The sequence below is a fragment of the Balaenoptera acutorostrata genome, chromosome 1, assembly GCF_949987535.1.
Source record: "Balaenoptera acutorostrata chromosome 1, mBalAcu1.1, whole genome shotgun sequence".
NCBI classification, from domain to species: Eukaryota; Metazoa; Chordata; class Mammalia; order Artiodactyla; family Balaenopteridae; genus Balaenoptera; species Balaenoptera acutorostrata.
This window is the reverse complement of record NC_080064.1, coordinates 100,905,701-100,924,021: the sequence shown is the minus strand read 5'-3', so window position 1 is coordinate 100,924,021 and position 18,321 is coordinate 100,905,701. Positions and strand designations below refer to the sequence as shown.

The following is an 18,321-nucleotide window of genomic DNA, read 5'->3' as shown; positions in this document are numbered from 1 at the left end:
CTTCTGTCTTTAATTTCTATTAAAGACAGAAGACTGGGACAACTATTTCTATTGCTGTGCCTCAAGTTCACTGACCTATTCTTCTGCACTAATTTGCTGTTAATCCTACCCAATGTATTTTGTCTACAGAATTTTGATATTGCTTTTTCATTTTTTTGTATCCTCATGTCTCTCTTTAACATGCTGTTTCTTTTCTCTATCTTGTTTTCATAATATTTATAATAGAAATAGTAAATAAGAACATTGTAACAGCTATCATCTGTGTTATTTTGGGGTTTGATTTTATTGATTTATTTTTCTCCTCGTTTTGGGTCATATTTTCCTGCTTCTTTACATGCCTAGTAATTTCTTAATGGATGTGAATTTTTACATTGTTGGGTGTTGGGTTTTCGTGTGTGTGTATTCTTTTAAATATTCTTGAGCTTTGTCTTAGAATGCAGTTATGATACTTGAAAACAGTTTGATCATTTCAAGGCTTGCTTTTAAGCTTTGTTAGGTGGGCCAGAGCAGCGTTTACTCTGGTGCTACTTTTCTCCACAACTGAAGCAAAATCCTCCTGAGTACTCTACCTGATACCCTGTTCATGATGAGGTTTTTCCAGTTTGACTGTAGGAACATGAACCCTTCCCAGCTCAAGAATTTTTGGCCTGCTTCTTTTTGGTGGTTCTTTTTTCCCTGTTGGGTATTTCCTTGTGCTGATCAATACTCACCTGAAAACTTGAAAGGAAACCTCTGCACATTTTTGGAGCTCTCTCCTCTCTGTGCAGCTGTCCTCTTCTCTCTATGCAGCTGTCTTCTCTCTGGTACTCTGCCTGCCAATTCTAGCTGTCCTGGCCTCCCCAAATTCTTAACTCTCACTTCCTCAACTCAGCAAGGCTGCTTGGTTCAGTTTGGGTTCCCGCTTCCTATGCCACAGCCTAGAAACTGCCTCTAAGTAATCTGGGCCAATCATGGGGCTCACCTCATTTAATTCCACTGTCTTTTACTGCCTGTTGTCCAACATCTAACACCCATTTTTTCATATATATTTTTCCTTTCTTTTTTTTTTAAGTTGTCTGAGGTGGGAGAGTAAATGTTTTTCCCCCCTTAGTAAATAGAAAAAAGTTTACTCAATTGCTCAAGCCAAAGGCTTAGTGTTTATTCTTGGCTCCTCTCTTTCCCTCCATATCTAATCTACCACCCAGTCACGTTGGTTCTGTTTCCACCGCTAACAGACTGAGCCTCCTTTGCGCTCAGCTGGATTACTGTGCTGATCCACTGTTCCCTTCCCATTCTTGCCTCTGCAGTCGGTTCTCCACAGCCACGTGAGTGACCTTAAAAATACGGAGACTATATCATTCCTACTTACATCTTTCCTGGCTTTCCCTATGCTGGCCTCCAAGGCCCTTCATTATCAGGCCTGCTTCCCTTTCCAAATTCCCCTCCTCAGTACCTGACAGCCACACTGGCCTCCCTGTGTTCCTCCATTATACCAAGTTCTTTCTTATCTCAGACTGTGCCTGGAATATGTTTTCTTAAGCTCTCCCCTGAATGGCTTCTCAGCTGTCAGTTCCTTAGCAGGACCTTCTCTGAGTTAAAGTTGTTCCCCATCTTATCCTTGTTATCAGTTATATATGGTCCTGTTCATTTCCTTCATGGCACTTATCAGAATCTGATTATCTTATTTATTTTTTGCCTACTTGTTTCTGTCCTTCCCCACTAGAATATAAGTCCCTTAAGCCAGGAATTTTGTTGTTGTTGTTTTTCACTCCTAGGTCCCCAGAATGCAGACCAGTACCTGACCCCATAATAGGTACGTAATATAAATGCATAGAATAAATGAAGAATAGACCTCAAGTAATTTACTGTTTATGTAGTTCTTTTGTTTTTTTGTTTTTTCTTCTGTTAGGATGGAAGAGTTGTACTCTCAGTGCTTCATTTATTCCTGTATAATAATTTCTAGGAGATTGGACTTTTGTTTTGATCTCCCAAAAGGAGTGATACTTTAACATTTACCTGGTACTGAGAAATTAAATAAACCAAGATGTAAAAATAGAACTAGATTAGGCCATACCTACATTTAATTGAAATAATAATAACCATAGATGGATAAGAAAAATACCTGTTCAGCTACTTTTATAATTTGTATTGGGAAAAATTCTGTCTCCTAAAATCGCTATGGAGGTATGACTTCAAACTTCCTAAATATGTACATTATGCCTCATGTATAATATAAACACTTTGAAAAGCTGAATAACCAAATACTTGCCTAATTGGGGTATGGTTTTCTTAACTTTCAGAGACAAGTAGAAAAGTTCTAAATACCAGGATGTCCTCCAAAGTATAAGCTAACGGGTCTGTGTTTTTATTTTTGGTTCATTGTATCTAGAGGTAAGTGAACCTGTGAACTGTAAAAATAACCCTCTTTCAAATTAATGAAATTCATTTTCAAAATTTTTTAGTCTACACACTCTATAATGGGCCAAATGGGTCTTACTCCCAAATATAGTGTATGATTTGGAATTATCAAGAAGTAAATTCATTAAACTTAATCTCATCTATACAGCTGTTGACTAGTTTGGTCATTTAAAGTAATCCTTTGCTTCTTGCAGTTATTAATGCCCATCTTGAATAATGAAGTTTGATTTCCCAAATGTGCAATAATTCCATTCCTTTCCTGCAGCACACTCTGAGCCTACATGCTGTAATAAGGTATTACTCAAGGTAACAAATAGTTGTTGTTTATTAAGGACAAAATAAGCCTCTTGATTTGCTATAAACATTTGCTAATAGTTCTGCTTGACTTTAATGCAAACATTGGAAAATAGACAAATAACCACAGGATTCTTTGGAAAAATATAGGTTCAGGCTAAATTAAAGCACTTGGCTATGTTTTTGTATCTTAATGTGTATGTGAGAAAGGTTCAGAGTTCTTTGGCAGAACTCTACTAAATTCTACTCTTGATAAGCCTTCATACTCCCTTCTTACACTTAAGGCTCTACTTGCATAGAAACTTTGAAAACAGATCCAAGTTAGTGGATATCTTAAACTAATTCAGTCAACTGAAGCAAAGATTATAGAGTTCATGTCATAATTATGGCGTGCTTTAAACCAGTCATTGTATTGCTGATAAACCTTAATAGCATAAGCAGTAAAGAGCTGCCTAAATAAACAAATCTGTTATTGTTTAAAAAGCACAAGTAGTTCTTAGCACTGGAGCATGCCAGGATGATGTAAGAAGTTGCTCTGATATATTCTTCACGCCAGACTGAATCATCACGTTTTGTGACTGAAGTCTGTTTACACCAGTGTTCCTTAGTTCCTGGAGCTCACTCTGGACTAAGCTCGAGCTTAAACACATCTCTGTGGAGGTCGGTAGTTAAGACCACACAGTTTAACTAATTTGAGTACTCCTTGCTTTCTTAAAACCCAATTCTCTTTGAATGTTGGACACATTAAACATGCAGCTCTTCATTAGTTCACTTTGAAAAGCATTTGACTTTTTCTACATGAGAATATCTGACTATTAAAAAAGGAAATAACCAAGGTATGCTCAGGTAGAAATAAAAAGCCACATGCTTTTCTGTGTCCAAGACTTCTGAAATAGGAGTTGACTCTGTGCAAATGCTACTTGGCCCCAAAAATTTAATGTACGGGGGTTAGAAGACAATATTATAGGCTCTTACTCACTAATCATCTCTCTAGGGAGACAACGTGATAGCATCCCAGAACTTTTTTGCTGTTACGACCAGTAAGAAAATATGTCCACTAAAACAACAACGAAATGATTTTGCTGCCACTCTGCAGGCTTTGCTACAACAAACACACATCTCCATGGTGGGGCTCGGGGTTTGGAGTTTATTTTCAGTGTGAGTTCAGTAATGGCCGGCGGGAATTAATTTTTCAACTAACTCAAGAGGAGTATTCAGTTAACCATGGTCTTGAACTAGGATTTAGGCATTATTCATACCAAGAATTTCAGTGAAATCAAGTCAAAATACTTCACTCTACAAGTACAACCTAGAGTAAATAAAATGATTTAAAAATAACGTGAAATGCCATAGTCTGATGAAATAGAGTTTGTGACCTTGTGGTAACTGGACTTACACGGCTATGTCCATTAGAAATGTCTAATGACAATTTCCAATAAGAAGACAAGTCCTTTTCTTTCCCTGACAGACAGTGTAAGAAAGGATTTTTGGGGGGGGGGGGCTAGCAAATTATTTATGCAAAGCTATTTTCCTTACAGTGAAAGGTATTAAGTAGGTATAATGATATTCAACTCAAACTAATTTTGAGCTTTACATATAGATTAAAAAGTATAGCTATACAGGTAAAGTCATCATTGTAAGAGTCTTTCTGATTGTAGGACTTTGAATATTTGTTACTTGTAGGGATAAAAATCTATTTGAGGACTCACATCATGATGAGAATTAGCTCCACAAATAGAAAAAGCAACACTACATAAACCTGACAGTAAAAGAAATGCAGGCCATGAACTGATTTTTTTCTTTTTTTTTTTAATATCTATATAAAAAATAACGAGCGATTTACAGGTCTCTTTCTCTAATCAGAACCTCAAGTGTATATATAAAGGTACTGTACAATATATAAACATTTACAACCAGTACATCCATATTTTGCTTAGCATTCCAAGGCCACATTGCTAAGTCAGTACAGAATCAGTACAGTGACAGGTTACTTAGAAAGGAAAGAGCCACACCAGACTGACAACAGATGACATCAAAGTTATGTCGCAGTTAACAATAAAAATTGGATTTTTATCACTAATTGTGGACTATAGGGAAAATAAATCATTTCTGTGATACTAAATTCTTAGCATTTATCAAGCCTTCTAATTCTTCTCTAGTCAAGTAGTTACAATAGGTGGGTAAATATAGTTCTGGATGAAAAGGGGATTTCAGAAATCTCACTCTGGGAAGCATGTCTTATCTACAGGGGCTGATTTAGTTGTTATATTAAAGAATTTCACAGTCAGACTCTGAGAGGGAAGGACCTGGACATGATGTGTTTCACAATAACAAGATGAACCCAGGGTGACAGAACAAGTGTGTTCAAATACTCCAGAAAATGGTTTTATTCTGAGAATGTTCCTTTATTTATAGATGCTACTGAATGCTGCTTCCGGGGGCTGAGAAACCCGGATCTATTTTATGGAGCTAAAAACTATCTCCACCTTCCAACAAACATCTTTAATTAGACTTTAAAAAAGAATTCTGAAAATCTGTACAAGCTAAGCAGATGTTTACTCTCCCTTTCTTGTTTGTAAATAAGTTAATGTAGCTAGATATTAAAATTAAATAAGATCTAGCAAGGACTGTCTACCACGTTTGTTCTCACTTGCTTGTGAGCCGGTCTCACACAGGTTCTGCTTCTCAACATTCGAACTTGTATAGCTGCTGCCAGATGAGTTGGTACCTCATCTGGCAATGGACCGTGAAACTGCTTTCATGATTAAGTCCCTCTTCAAATATGTATTATGTATTAATGACTAATGACTTAGTAGTTGGTTCAACCAAAATATCCAGAAATAGAAATTTGGTAGTTTTTCTTCAAATAGCAATAAGCAATATTTCCACATGCTTCTTTGTGGTTTCATAATAAAATAAATGAAATAAAAGGGTGATCTGAGATGCTATAACACATTAGGGTTGGATAACACAGCAGGAGGTGAGCTCTTAATCGACTGAAGTGCTTTCTCATTTGAACATTCATTTGTAAATAACATCTTTTTAACAGTTATTTGAAATACCTTATCCAGCCAAATTAAAATAAACAGCCATAAGAAAGTCAATATTTGACTGCATTTTTTTTTTTCTTTCCAGTAGTGATGTTTGGGAGTTTTATTTTTAAACGGGGACCATCAGTAAGCTGTTAGGAGAGGCAACTGCCATCTATAATGATGAGTTAACGATCTCTTCTTCTGCAAGGGCTCAAATATTTCTCTCTGTAAACATGCAACATGCTATTGAGAATATCAACTTCCAAGCCAAACCTAGTTTTTTCATTACTGTGGAAATATCTGAGTGAGAAGGATAAAATAGACATGATACAGTAGAAAACTTGGCACAAAGATAAAGTGAGTTGTGACCACGTTGTGAATATCAACATGTCATTTGTTCAGACACTCATGAAGACGAGCTGGGCGGCCTGAGCCGGGCGTGTCCGATGAGGGCGTGGGTGCGGCTCCTTCCTGAGCGCAAGGCGTGCAGCCAGCCAGGGGGACAGTGGGTTCTTAGCAATCCTGCAGGCCCTTCATGCAGCCTAGGTAACTTGATGCTCAAATTAAAATGTACTTATGTGTGTTTCAGAATTCCTGAAAAAATGATTTTGGGGGGGGAGGGGAACACTGCCTTTTAGTAGGAAAAGATTACAACTTGTTTTTCTTTGTTTTATACTAAAGGTCACAGTCGCTTCTCGGCCACACCAGTAGTGCCTGTGGCTCTACTTGCACTTGGCACCTTCCAAGGCCCTGGAGTTATTGGTGTTTTCTTAGCTGGAGAACCGCTTTCAGGTTTGAACCCTCCGCTCTCTTTGTTTTTGTCAGCTGCCTCTAGTTCTTTTCTTTTGTGATCTTCTATTTTGTTTAAAACCATTCTTTCTTCAGGCTCCTGCTTTGGCTTCTTTTCTGATATTTTGACATTTTCTCCTGTTTTATCTTTACTAGAACTTGTTTCTACTAAGGTTGCTTTCTTTCCTTTTTCATTTTCCGATATAGCTCTACTAGTAGTGTTATTTGTCTTTTTGGACGGAAGAGACTTTTCATCCATTCTCTTGCTTTTTTCCTCTGGAGACCTGGCTCTGTGTTTTCCAGGCTGACTGTGATTTGTATCTTTCCTGACGACACCTGACCTTTCTTTCCCATCTGACATCTGCTCAGCGTTGCTGCTCGCACGGCCCCCTACTCTTTGGTTCGCACTTGATTGGTCTTTGCTTCTTTCAGTTTTTTGCTGCTTCTTTGGGCTTGAAGACTGTCCTCTGCTTTTTCTGCAATGATCTTGTCCAGAAGCTGCCCTGGTGCTGATCTGACTACTTTTATTCTCTCCTTTCCTGGGGCTGAGTGATCGATCTCTGGGTCTTCTTTTGGGGTCATTTTTTAGAGGACTGGGAATCTTTTCTAAATGTTCCTCTGAATATCGACTGGCTGACTTTTTGGGACTAGCAGATCTGCCTCTTGGTGTGACATCATTTTCTACTTTCAAGAGATTTTTCTTATCACTGTGCCCATGACTGTTGGGTGGATCCCTTTTATTCACATTTTTATGGAGAAGAGACTGATGTTTTATATCAGACTGATTTTCATTTAAAGTGCTTTTCTTTTCAGGCACCATGTCCTTTAATTCTTCTGCCTTTTCACATATCTGAACTCTCATCAAAGATTCTTCAATTACTGGCACACGAGACTCTTCAAATATGGAAGCAGAATGTGAAGATGTGTGAAATGGTGACTGTTCATCATAAATCACATTGGAAGATGAAGGGTTATTAATATTCCAATCACCTAAAAAAAGTGATTTGAGTAGAACATTATTAAATTTTAGAATTATAAATAGGAACAATTAAGTTTTGAATTTTTTGATAGCCATTTGAATTTTACTGACTGCTTAAACAAACAGCCTGAGTATTTTATAAATAAAGTTCATGTATGTTTAGATCTCTCTCTATAAAGGCAGACGTATACAGACAGCTATACTTGTACCTGAAGGGTAGGTTGTTTTATATATACAAAGTAATAGTATTCATTTTTCCAATTACTTTTGTATAATAGGTACGATAATATATGATGTGTAAATTCTTTATAAGTAGCAAAAGCCCAATAAAAATCTTAAAAGAAATAAATAATAAAATTGGACCAAATTACCTGGTCCCAGCAGCTTACTAATTTAGCTATTATTGATGGATATAGCTTAAGGATTTGCCAAAATCACTAATAAAGGAGACCAAACTGTGGTAACCAGAATGGAGTTCATGGGCATTTGTAAATAATTTTCTTGCTTTAAGCTGTCAAATTTAATGTCAAAAGGAAACTGAAAAGTGCAGAAGATAGAAGTAGATGTATTTAATAGCATCATTTTTAATTAAAAAGAAAAAAAAAAGAAGGAAGTGATTTACAAGACATGCAAATTTACCAAATCTTTTTAAGGAAAGACCAAGAAAAGCCCTGAAAGCCTTAATGTTGCTCAGGTTTCACGTAGGAGCACAGACCGGAAGGAGCCAAACCTGAAGAAGGAAGAGAAAAAGCCTAGGACTGTGTAAAAAAAACACCACAGCGCAGTTAGCAAAGATGTCACCGGGGACGTATGGTTTACAAGCAGATGGTGGAAGGTAATACAGTCAGAGAATTACAGGCTGGAAGGGGACTGTAGGAGGTCATGTCTATACTTATCCCTCAAAAGCTCTATGGGGGGAAGGGAGGAAACTGGAACAGACAAGGACTAAATGGTGTGGTATTGTACTTCTAGACTCGTGCGCTCAGTTGATAAACAGTGATTTTCAAATACTGTGATATTTCAAAAACATACAGTGAAACCAAGGAAGTTTAAGATCAGTGCAGGACTACAGAAATGGTCCCAAGTGCAACTCCTTGTCTCCAGGTAGAGCTAAAGTAACTTGTTTTTGACAAATGACCAGAAAAGCCTAAAGTTCTTATGGTGCTCATTGAGAGAGAAACTCATCTTACTATAAGGAAAAAAATAACATTTGAAGAGATTTCAAATGCTTTTCATGACATTAAAATCGTTCGCCTCTAATGTTCTTGTGTTTTATAGGCACTTTTCTCTGCAAAAGCAACTATGTTTTCTGTTGAAACTAGCTTAACATATATATTCTAGTCTAACAAAAGTTCTGTGTGAAGTCACTTATTTTGTAATATTATTATTTATAGTAACTAACTTTAGATGGTTCTGGTGGTTACCTCTGAATTAGCTAGTAAAATATCTGTCCCTTCCAAATAGATATTCCTTTTCTTTCTGCTGCCCCCTCCCTAACACATTCTCAGCTTTTCAGCTACAGGTGAGTTACTTAACTTACCATGGTCAGGTATCAAGCCAGTTCCTGGCCTCAAAAGAAGAAGAACTTTATTTCCACCAGCCTGAATGAGCTCAATTGCTCGAGTATGTGTGATGCCTTGTGTAGGTTCTCCATTGATCTCAACAATCTGGTCCCCAACCTAGACAGGGAACATTCACAGAAACAACATGAAAGTACACATCCTCCTTCAGTTCTGTTCTGTCATCCCTAGAGCCACCCAACTCTGCTGAATGACTCTGTTTGTAAAATATTTAACTTGTGCACAGGGCTGTTATGCTAGAGTTGATGAGGAGTAGACAGGTGGTAGCAATAGGAAGAGATGATGTCCAGTTTTATTTACGCTATAAGAGTTTATATGACTAGTAAGCAGGATCTGGGCATCTTGAAGTCAAGAATCAAATTCTAAGTTTTCAACCAAAGGTTCATTGGTGGGAGAGGTGAAGGCTCTATGACCCACATGATACCACAGAGCTACCTCTGATTAATCCGCCTGTGAAGGGTACTTTCCGACTTGAGCTGAATATCCTAAACCCTAGGCACGTGGCTCCTCATCTTTGAAGCCTATCCTGGCCTCCAGGGAGAACTGCCTACTCCTTCCTTTGTGTCGCTGCTACGCCCTGTACATATATGAGGCATTACCTAAATGAAATATTTATAGACTAAAACTCTTAAGAAAATTCAGCTTGGAGAAATTCATACTAATATGAATACTTATTTAAAACCAATAGCTGGCTTACACTAAATGACTCTAGTGTGTAGTGATTTCCCTAGAAAACAAACAAAAATTAGGGATCAGAATAAAATGCCTCAGTACCATTGCTATTTACTAGAAATGTTGTCTGTAGTTATTTGAAAAGAAAAAGGAAACGTGAATGAGTGAAGTATAACTTCTGCAAAGGACCTGGTTAAAGATAATGATGGTAATGATTTTAAAATATATCCAGATTTTAAACAACATTTCGAGATGACAAACAACTAAAGGGTATTGGCTTCAAAACAGAAAAACTGAACAATGGACAATTAGTGAAATTCCAAAAAGCAATTCAAATATTTGCAGAGCTTACTAAAACAATGCAGAAATAACAGAAGAGGACGCAGTAATTATTTAACAGAGGTGGGTAGGATTGCTCTGTATCCACAGCTGCAGCAGAGCACAGTGGCTTGGGAGCTGGGCTTTGGAGTCATAAGGTCTGTGGTTCACTCCTGGCTCAACCTCGTCCTAGCAGAGTGGTCTCATTTTCCTCTCTGTTAAGTGGGGATAACATTAGTACCTACCTACCTCCTGGGGTTGTTGGGAGGAATTAATGAGCTAAAAACAGGATTATACACCAAGCACAAATAAATGTTAATTTTCAAATTATCTATTTTCTGGTTTTCCAAAAAAAGATTTAAAGCATAGCAGGATGAGGGACTTCCCTGGTGGCACAGCGGTTAAGAATCTGCCTGCCAGTGAAGGGGACACGGGTTTGATCGCTGGGCGGGGTTGATCCCACGTGCCACAGAGCAACTAAGCCTGTGCCACAACTACTGAGCCTGTGCTCTAGAGCCCGTGCGCCACAACTACTGAGCCTGTGCTCTAGAGCCCGTGAGCCACAACTACTGAAGCCCGTGCACCTAGAGCCCGTGCTCTGCAACAAGAGAAGCCACCGCAATGAGAAACCTGCGCACCACAACGAAGAGTAGCCCCCGCTCGCCACAACTAGTGAAAGCCCAAGTGCAGCAACAAAGACCCAAGCAGCCGAAAAAAACCCCAAAAACAGTGTAGCAGGATGAAGATTTAACTATAGACTGCACCCCGTTCTATACAATGCAAAAATTTTTCAAGTAAACTAAGAAAATAGAACAAGTTTTATTGCATATTTATGGGAAAAAAAATAAGAGTGAAGAAATGGAGGATATCACAAAATAGATGGATTTAACACATAAAGTGGAAAAAAAAATCTTAAAAAAACCCCAAAATAAGATGATAATAAACATAATAGGATGGAGAAAAAGTAATGAACACAATTCATTAAAAAACCCTTATATCCAGAATAGGTATGTAAGTGAAACAAAAGTCGGTACCCAGATTTCCTTTAATAAGTGATTATAGAAAAATCATTTTCATGAGGAAACACAGATGACAAATTAGCACCAGATATAAAACCCTCTGATAATTAGAGAAGTGAAAATTAAAATAGATACTACTTGGAGCATGCTTTGGGTACATCTTGTAAAAACGTGATTGAGGTTATAATTCATTTCAATTATATTCTTTGGCTTAAATTCTCTGTCCAAACCTGCATATTTCTTATTCTTTCAGCACAACAAATAAACTGCAAAAAACTTGTAATTGAACAGATCTGCCACCAGGTGTCATCTTTGTTTAAATTAAAAACTAAATTGGGGTGAAGGAGAGGAAAGCCATGGCTTTAAGATTTATGGTAGAGAGGCCCTCAAAAGGGGAAAAAGTTCTAAACTGGACTACACAAAGCTTAAGATAAAAAAATCACACCTTTGAGAGGGAAATGTAAACATTCTTTTAAAAGTTTGTTACTTTAAAAAATTTAAGTGTGATAAAAATACAAAAAATGGGGAATATATCTTTTGATAAGAATAAAGATTCAAGGTCAGGTGTTTGTATTATTGAAAAATAGAATTGTGGGGGACAGAGGAGAGGAGAGAGGAGAGAAGAAAGAAATGAAAGGGGAAGGAAAAAATGAGAATAGGAGAACCAAAAGAGGGAAAGTAGGGAGAAGGATAGAGAAAAATTGTGTTCATTTAAAAAAAAGTCACTTTTTTAAGGCAGTCTTTCGGTTTTTAAAACAACATCCACTAAAATGTATTAAAATGACTAAGCAATATTTCTAACACATTGCTTACATTATCTCACAACCTGTTAAGACCCTTTATGCCTCCCAAAGGAATTGAGTCCAAACGACATCATCATGGCCTGATGTGAAAGCACACAGACCAGGCTGAGACACAACGGACCTGGGTCCCTCTGCGGCTGTGACTTAGTCTCCCTGAGCCTCAGTTTTAATCTGCAAGTGGGGATAATGCCACCTACCTCACAGAGCTCTTGTGAGACTAAAACTAATACAAGTGAAAACATGTGGTCTGGAAGACAGCAGACTCTTAATAGTTTCTAAATCTGATTCTGTTCTTTGTCAAATACTTCAGTCTGACACTATTCCCTAATATGGACTTTTTCCATTCAGCTGATTTCTCATTCCCTTAATCCAGAACCTTTTTCCTTCCTCTCTAAATCTTAACAGGATTTAGGGACCAGCTGAAGACTCACTAAATGTACAGATCCTCTCAACACCTTTCCATCTATATTAAAAGTTAACATTTTCTTGTTTTAGTGAATTATACTATTACACTGCTTATTCCTTCATATAGCCCAAGTCCTGTCTAACCCAGTAATAAGTTCTGGGAGTTAATCTTAAATATTAAAAAAAAAAAATAATTCTCTCATTATCTAGAAATATTAACCATGCATTCTATTCTTTCAACAAATATCTATGGAGCTATCTACTATCAATATTCAAGGCACTACCTCAGGTGCTGAAGATACTGGAATAATAGGTACAGGACACAAAGTACAGTGTCGGCTTAACAGAAAAGACACGGGAGAAGAGGAGAGAGGCAAGAGGGGAAGGCAGGATAGATGCTCAGGTGGCTCATGCACGAGTGTCAGCTGGAGAGAAATGCTCATCTTTTGGGACAGTGGCCACCTGAGTAAGTTGTCATTTACAGCAAAGCTCCCATGATCCCTACACCAAGTCAAGATTTTGATAATTTAGTAGCCAGAAAAATAATTCTCTGAAAAGCTGATTTATTAGTTTAGAACAAACCTGGGCATAGCAGTAATAGCTTATTTGCTTTTGCTTTCAAATTTCAGTTTCTTTTTTATATTAAAGCTGATTTAATCCCATAATTCTAAAGTTTCTGTTCATTATTAAGAATAACATGTTTTAGAAATAGAATCCTTTAAGGCCTCTTTGTTTGCCTTTTATTTGGTGAGATTAGTGTATCTGAGGGTTATATTTGAAAGCAACATTTCAATTATATCCTAGTTTTTGGTTTAACGAGTTTTGTGATACAATATACAATGGGAGATTTTTTTAAAACTCCAGATTTAAATGACTTAGAGATTTTTTTTTAAAAGGCGGGGGGTGGAGGAGAAAAAGGACCAAGAAAACCAGAAATAAGTATGCCATCCCCATAAACAGTGCCTCAAGCTGCTCTTACTAAAACTTTAAGAAGTTTACTTGGGCCATGTATTTTACGTGTATTATAGCTCTGCGTTTTGTGCAGGGTCAGAGTAGTTACCCAACTATGCACAGCTACAAGGTGGCAGAACCAGAGTTCGATCCTTGTCCTGTCTGATTTCCAAACCCATGTTCTTCTCCCCACTTTATGAAACTGTCCCTACAAGAAAGTGAAGTGCGGCGAGAGCAAACAGCTCAGCTTCAGCACACGAATGGACTTCGGCCATCAGCCCCTCTCCTTGCCATCAACACCCTCCAGCTCTGCTTCTGCTGCTCTGCGTTCGCACCCTCCTCATTTTCTCTACTTCCTATGGTCCACTAATGACAGGCCTTATCCAGAGTCCTGCCCCTGGCCCACAACTCTCTAAATCTTCTCCTTTAGTGAACTCATCCCCAGCAAAGGCATCAGTTATCACTTCTGTCTGGGTAATGTCACAACCTGGGACTCTACCTCTTGTCCTAACTGCCTGCTAAATATTTACACCTGCTCAACCAGCTGGTCCTTCAACATGACTACAACTTAGTACATCATCAGTCTTTGCCAAATCCTTTCTCCCACTGGCCTCCCTCACGTTTTTTTCATAGTACTGTACAAAAGTCTGGTCCTTTAGAGAAAGGATGGTATCTTGTTTTGGGGTCACTCTTTCTCCCAGCTCATTCAGTATCATGTATAAATCCTTGGGTAAAGCAAACACTCAGTAAATGTTTATGAAATGAGTAATGGGAGTGGAGTAGTGATGTACATAATTCAAAACTGCAAAATCACCCAGAAGGCATTTCTAATCATTGTTAGAATATACCGTCTAATAATTTGCCAGGGTCATTTGCCTTTCCAATTAGTTTACTTAGTTAAATGTAAAAGAGAAAAAAAAAAAAAAAGGAGAAGAAGAAAAAGAAAAATTTCTCTTTCCCTGATGCCTATTGGTAGCAGAGGGAGGAAGTCCAAAGTTCTCCTGAACAGTAAGGGGAAGGCTGTCCGGATTTTATAATTTTTAGCATATAAAATTTTTAGCATATAATTGAATACCAGTAAATTAACTATTTTTTAAAAAATTGAGGCCAGCAAATGTCTTCTATATAAGAATCCTCTAAGTAACATCTAGAGAAGGAAGGAAAATATCTTTTGCAGATCCATAAACCATCTGGCCTCAATGCCATGTACACAGCTATAGTGTTTGAGAGCTGAGAACACCTAGGCAGGAACACTGCTGATGTGATTCCTAGTCCTGCAAATGATAATAAAGGTTGGGAGAGTCATGCTTTTCGACCTCTGGCTCCCTCTAGAAGTAGCTAAGAGGGGAAAAAAAATCCTGGGATTATTGTTTCTTGGAAGAAGTCGATGATTCTGTTTCATCCTGGCTTTCCCAAGACTTTTAATAAGATGAAAGTATATTTTATTTATTAATCTATTTGAATGTTGACTACATAAGTAAAATTGATTTTTTCTTACTGACCAAAGTCAAGCCAGCGCAAGCAGCCTAACTGCAATACAGTATAGCACCCTGCAGAGAGGAAATGAAATCATGACAAGCATCTGCCTTTCAGGTTTTAGTGATGGAAAATCTTACTTCATAGATTCAGGAGGTTTCTGCATTCCTTTTAATCAACTATTTTCAGAAGTTTCCAGTCCGGAGCCAGAACCAAAGGTTGCAGACAGAAGCCAACTCACGTGAATTCTGCCGTCTTTGATGGCAGGACCATCCTCAGCGAGACGGAGGATGAACAGCCCCATGTTGTATTCCTTCCCACCCCTGAGGCTGAATCCAAAGCCCCGGGGGCCTCGCTCCAGCTCCACTGGGTAACAACCAAGGCTCTAGAGAGAGAAGTGTAAGAAAAACAAGCTTACATGGACTGCTTTATTTAAAGTGTGAAGAAAGACTCCTTTTATGGCCAGAAGAAATGATTTATACTCTCAATACGCACTTTAAAAAAAAAATTGAAGTACAGTTAATTTACGATGTTGTGTTAGTTTCAAGTGCACAACAAAGTGATTCAGTTACACATGTATATATATCTATTCTTTTTCAGATTCTTTTCCATTATAGTTTATTACAAGATATTGAGTATAGTTCTGTGCTCTACAGTAGGTCCCTGTTGTTTACCTATTTTATATATAGTAGGGTGTATATGTTATCTCAAACTCCGAATTTATCCCCCGTTCCCGCCCCCCCATCCCCTTTCGTAACCTTAGTGTCTTCTATATCTGTGGGTCTATTTTTGTTTTGTAAATAAGTTCATTTGTATCATTTTTTTGGGATTTCACATATAAGTGCTATCCTATGATATCAATATGCATTTCTATATCATAAGGAAGGAATGTACGTTTTGGTTGAAGGGCTACTTAATTTCTATAAATGCAGCCTAAATTAATTTGAAGATTACATGTCTTCTCTACTAGTTGGTCAATATGCAACAGAACAATCAGAGAACAGAATTTTGAACAGTGCTTCCTTTAAGCAGATTTTGACTAATTTTCCTGAAAAAAGAAAAAAATAACCCACCCCAAATCCTTCTTTAACTAAAACACTGCTATTTCTAGGTACTCAACTAAGGGTTAAAATTTCTCCAATAGAGGATAAACTTCTTTTTCACTCTTTATGTCATCTCGTGGACACTAAGAGAATGCCAAACACAGAGTAGGTCCTTAAGAATGATCAATTTTGGGAAGAAATTTATCTGAACTGATTTGCAATTAAAATTCATCAGTGTCAGTGATTCAGCAACTGAAAAGAATAGTCTGCATCAGGGCGGGGGGAATCTCTGTTACCTGATTGTGCCGACTGCCTATGACTGAAATCATTGCAGTGTCCGGCTGTGCAAGGTGCTTGTGGTCAGACCACGAGTGTCTGTAAGAAGTGGAGACGTCTTTTCCAATTTCACCTTCTGTGACACTTCTACAGGAAAGAGAAATCAAGTCACTCTGTGAACTAAGAATATGAAAAACAGCCTAAAAGTAAAAGCAGATCAATTTCTTTTCCTTTAAAAGCTGAATTTTGCCATTCTCCCTCTGACAAACTGCTATTAAGACAAGCTGTATCTAGAAGCAGAGAGATGCCAGGCAAAAGCTAGCCATTAACTCCAGCATGGCTTAAAGTCTGTCAACACCCCCAGGCTGTTTTTTTGTTTTGTTTTTGTTTTGTTTTTGTTCTAAGGGTGTCTCAGCACAGTTTACGTCAAGGAAAACTGCACTCAAGTCACTGAACCGGAGGGCAGATAAGCTGACCTTGTTACAGTGAAAAATGGCTCTCCTGCAGTACCAATGCCTGTGAAAATGCTGAATTTTTGTTAATTTCGTTTTTGTTTCATGACTAATATTTTCAACGAAAGAGGAAAGAAATATGCACAGATACTGCTCAGGTAGTCTGAGAAGACGGTAATTGATGTGGGTCTGGGGCTTCCCTACCAAAATCGTGGGGACCTAGAGCAGCAGAGTAGGTGCTACTGTCACTTCTTTCTAATTCCCACCTGTCAGCATGATTGGATGGTTACGCTGCACCCTGCGCTGGGGCTGGGAAGAGGGGGAGGAAGGGACAGAGGGCCTGGAGGCAGTAGAAGTCTCATCTTGACCTAACTGGCTGGCTTCTGCATAATTGTGTGGAGATGAATGGGGGTGGGTGGGTGATGAAAAGTGGGGAGATGAGCAGAGATAAAAACCAAAACCTCAGGAGAGCAGCCCCACCTGTCCCCAGGTATGTGGTTGGCCTGTGACTGTCCCACGGGCCTGTGCTGCAGGGCTGGGCTTTGCCTGGCGGAGTTCGTTCCTGATGGTGGACCAAGATGCTCTGTTCAAAGGCGAAAACAAGAGAAATAAGAATTTGTACATAAAGATGTGAAAGTGAGACAATAACAAGTGGTTGTCACTTTCCCGACGGTAGTGACTTTACACAAGCAGCACTGCTGTCAGCTGCCTGCGACTGGAACTAACATCTTTTTCCCTGTGGCTTCTGATTGATGTTTATGTTTGAAGAGAACAGGAATCATTCTTACTGCACACGCTTTCCCTCTTTCACCTGTTTTGGTCGTCCACACAACGTGAAAATCAGAAATGAACACATTCCATACTATTATCTAGAGGACTGAGCTCTGGGAACTACCTTGTAACATATTTATGGGTTTCCAGAGTGTACTGCCCATAACTGGTAAACCACTCTAGATGACAAAGACAGGTCTCAGGAATGCTGGAACACAGAGGCCAGTCTGGAAATTACACACGTATCTTTAACCTGCATCTTTAATGTAGCAGTAGTTATTTCACCTGACTCTAGTATCAAAGAGAAACTTACAAAATCATCCTGAGTGTTGACAAATGTTTATAAAGATTTTACTGATTCTATTTTCTAAGAGCAGAGATGTAAGTGAAAAAAGGAACATTTGTTTCAGTATCATCCTCAACAGATCCAGAACTCCTGTTGTTCCTTGAAGGCGGATTTCATAACTAAGCAAAGTAACTGCTTGCATCTAGAACTAGATGCCAATTCATGGGAGATGACAGTTAAAAGACACTCTGGAGGTTGTCAGACTCATATTTATTTTTAAAGCTTAAACTTTTGGACTTCCCTTGTGGTGCAGTGGTTAAGAATCCGCCTGCCAATGTAAGGGACACGGGTTCGAGCTCTGGTCCTGGAAGATCCCACATGCCACGGAACAACTAAGACCGTGTGCCACAGCTACTCAGCCTACGCTCTACAACCCGTGAGCCACAACTACTGAGCCCACGTGCCACAACTACTGAAGCCCGCATGCCTAGAGCCCGTGCTCCGCAAGGAGAAGCCACCGCAATGAGAAGCCCGCGCGCCACAACTAGAGAAAGCCTGCGCGCAGCAATGAAGACCCAACACAGCCAAAAAAAAAAAAAAAAAAGCTGAAACTTTCTAATGTTTTATCCTGCCCAAATTTTAAAATATCAAAGAGAGCATAGATTAATGATTAAGATCATGAACTTTGGAGCAAGACTGATGGGGTTTCAGCCAGATCCCATCATTTACTAGCTATGTGTTCTTGAACAAATTACTTTAATTCTCTGTGCTTCTAATC

General features: G+C 38.5%; 1 protein-coding gene across 5 annotated transcripts in view; it reads right to left on the bottom strand.

Moving 5' to 3' along the window:
• Positions 1-4,414: 4,414 nt before the first annotated feature.
• Positions 4,415-18,321, bottom strand: part of MAGI3 (membrane associated guanylate kinase, WW and PDZ domain containing 3) — a 260,158-nt gene continuing 246,251 nt past the window's right edge. For 2 of the 5 annotated variants that reach the window (XM_057544921.1, XM_057544923.1), the window contains exons 17-22: positions 16,967-17,069; positions 16,055-16,181; positions 14,957-15,100; positions 9,032-9,170; positions 8,131-8,221; positions 7,387-7,502 (exon numbers count right to left, since the gene is read on the bottom strand). In XM_057544921.1, the coding sequence (XP_057400904.1) occupies positions 8,172-8,221; positions 9,032-9,170; positions 14,957-15,100; positions 16,055-16,181; positions 16,967-17,069 (563 nt within the window). In that variant the 3' untranslated portion in view covers positions 7,387-7,502; positions 8,131-8,171. Of the gene's footprint in view, positions 7,503-8,130; positions 8,222-9,031; positions 9,171-14,956; positions 15,101-16,054; positions 16,182-16,966; positions 17,070-18,321 lie in introns of all 5 variants that reach the window. The other 3 variants (XM_007169372.3, XM_007169373.3, XM_057544916.1) reach the window with 2 other exon arrangements.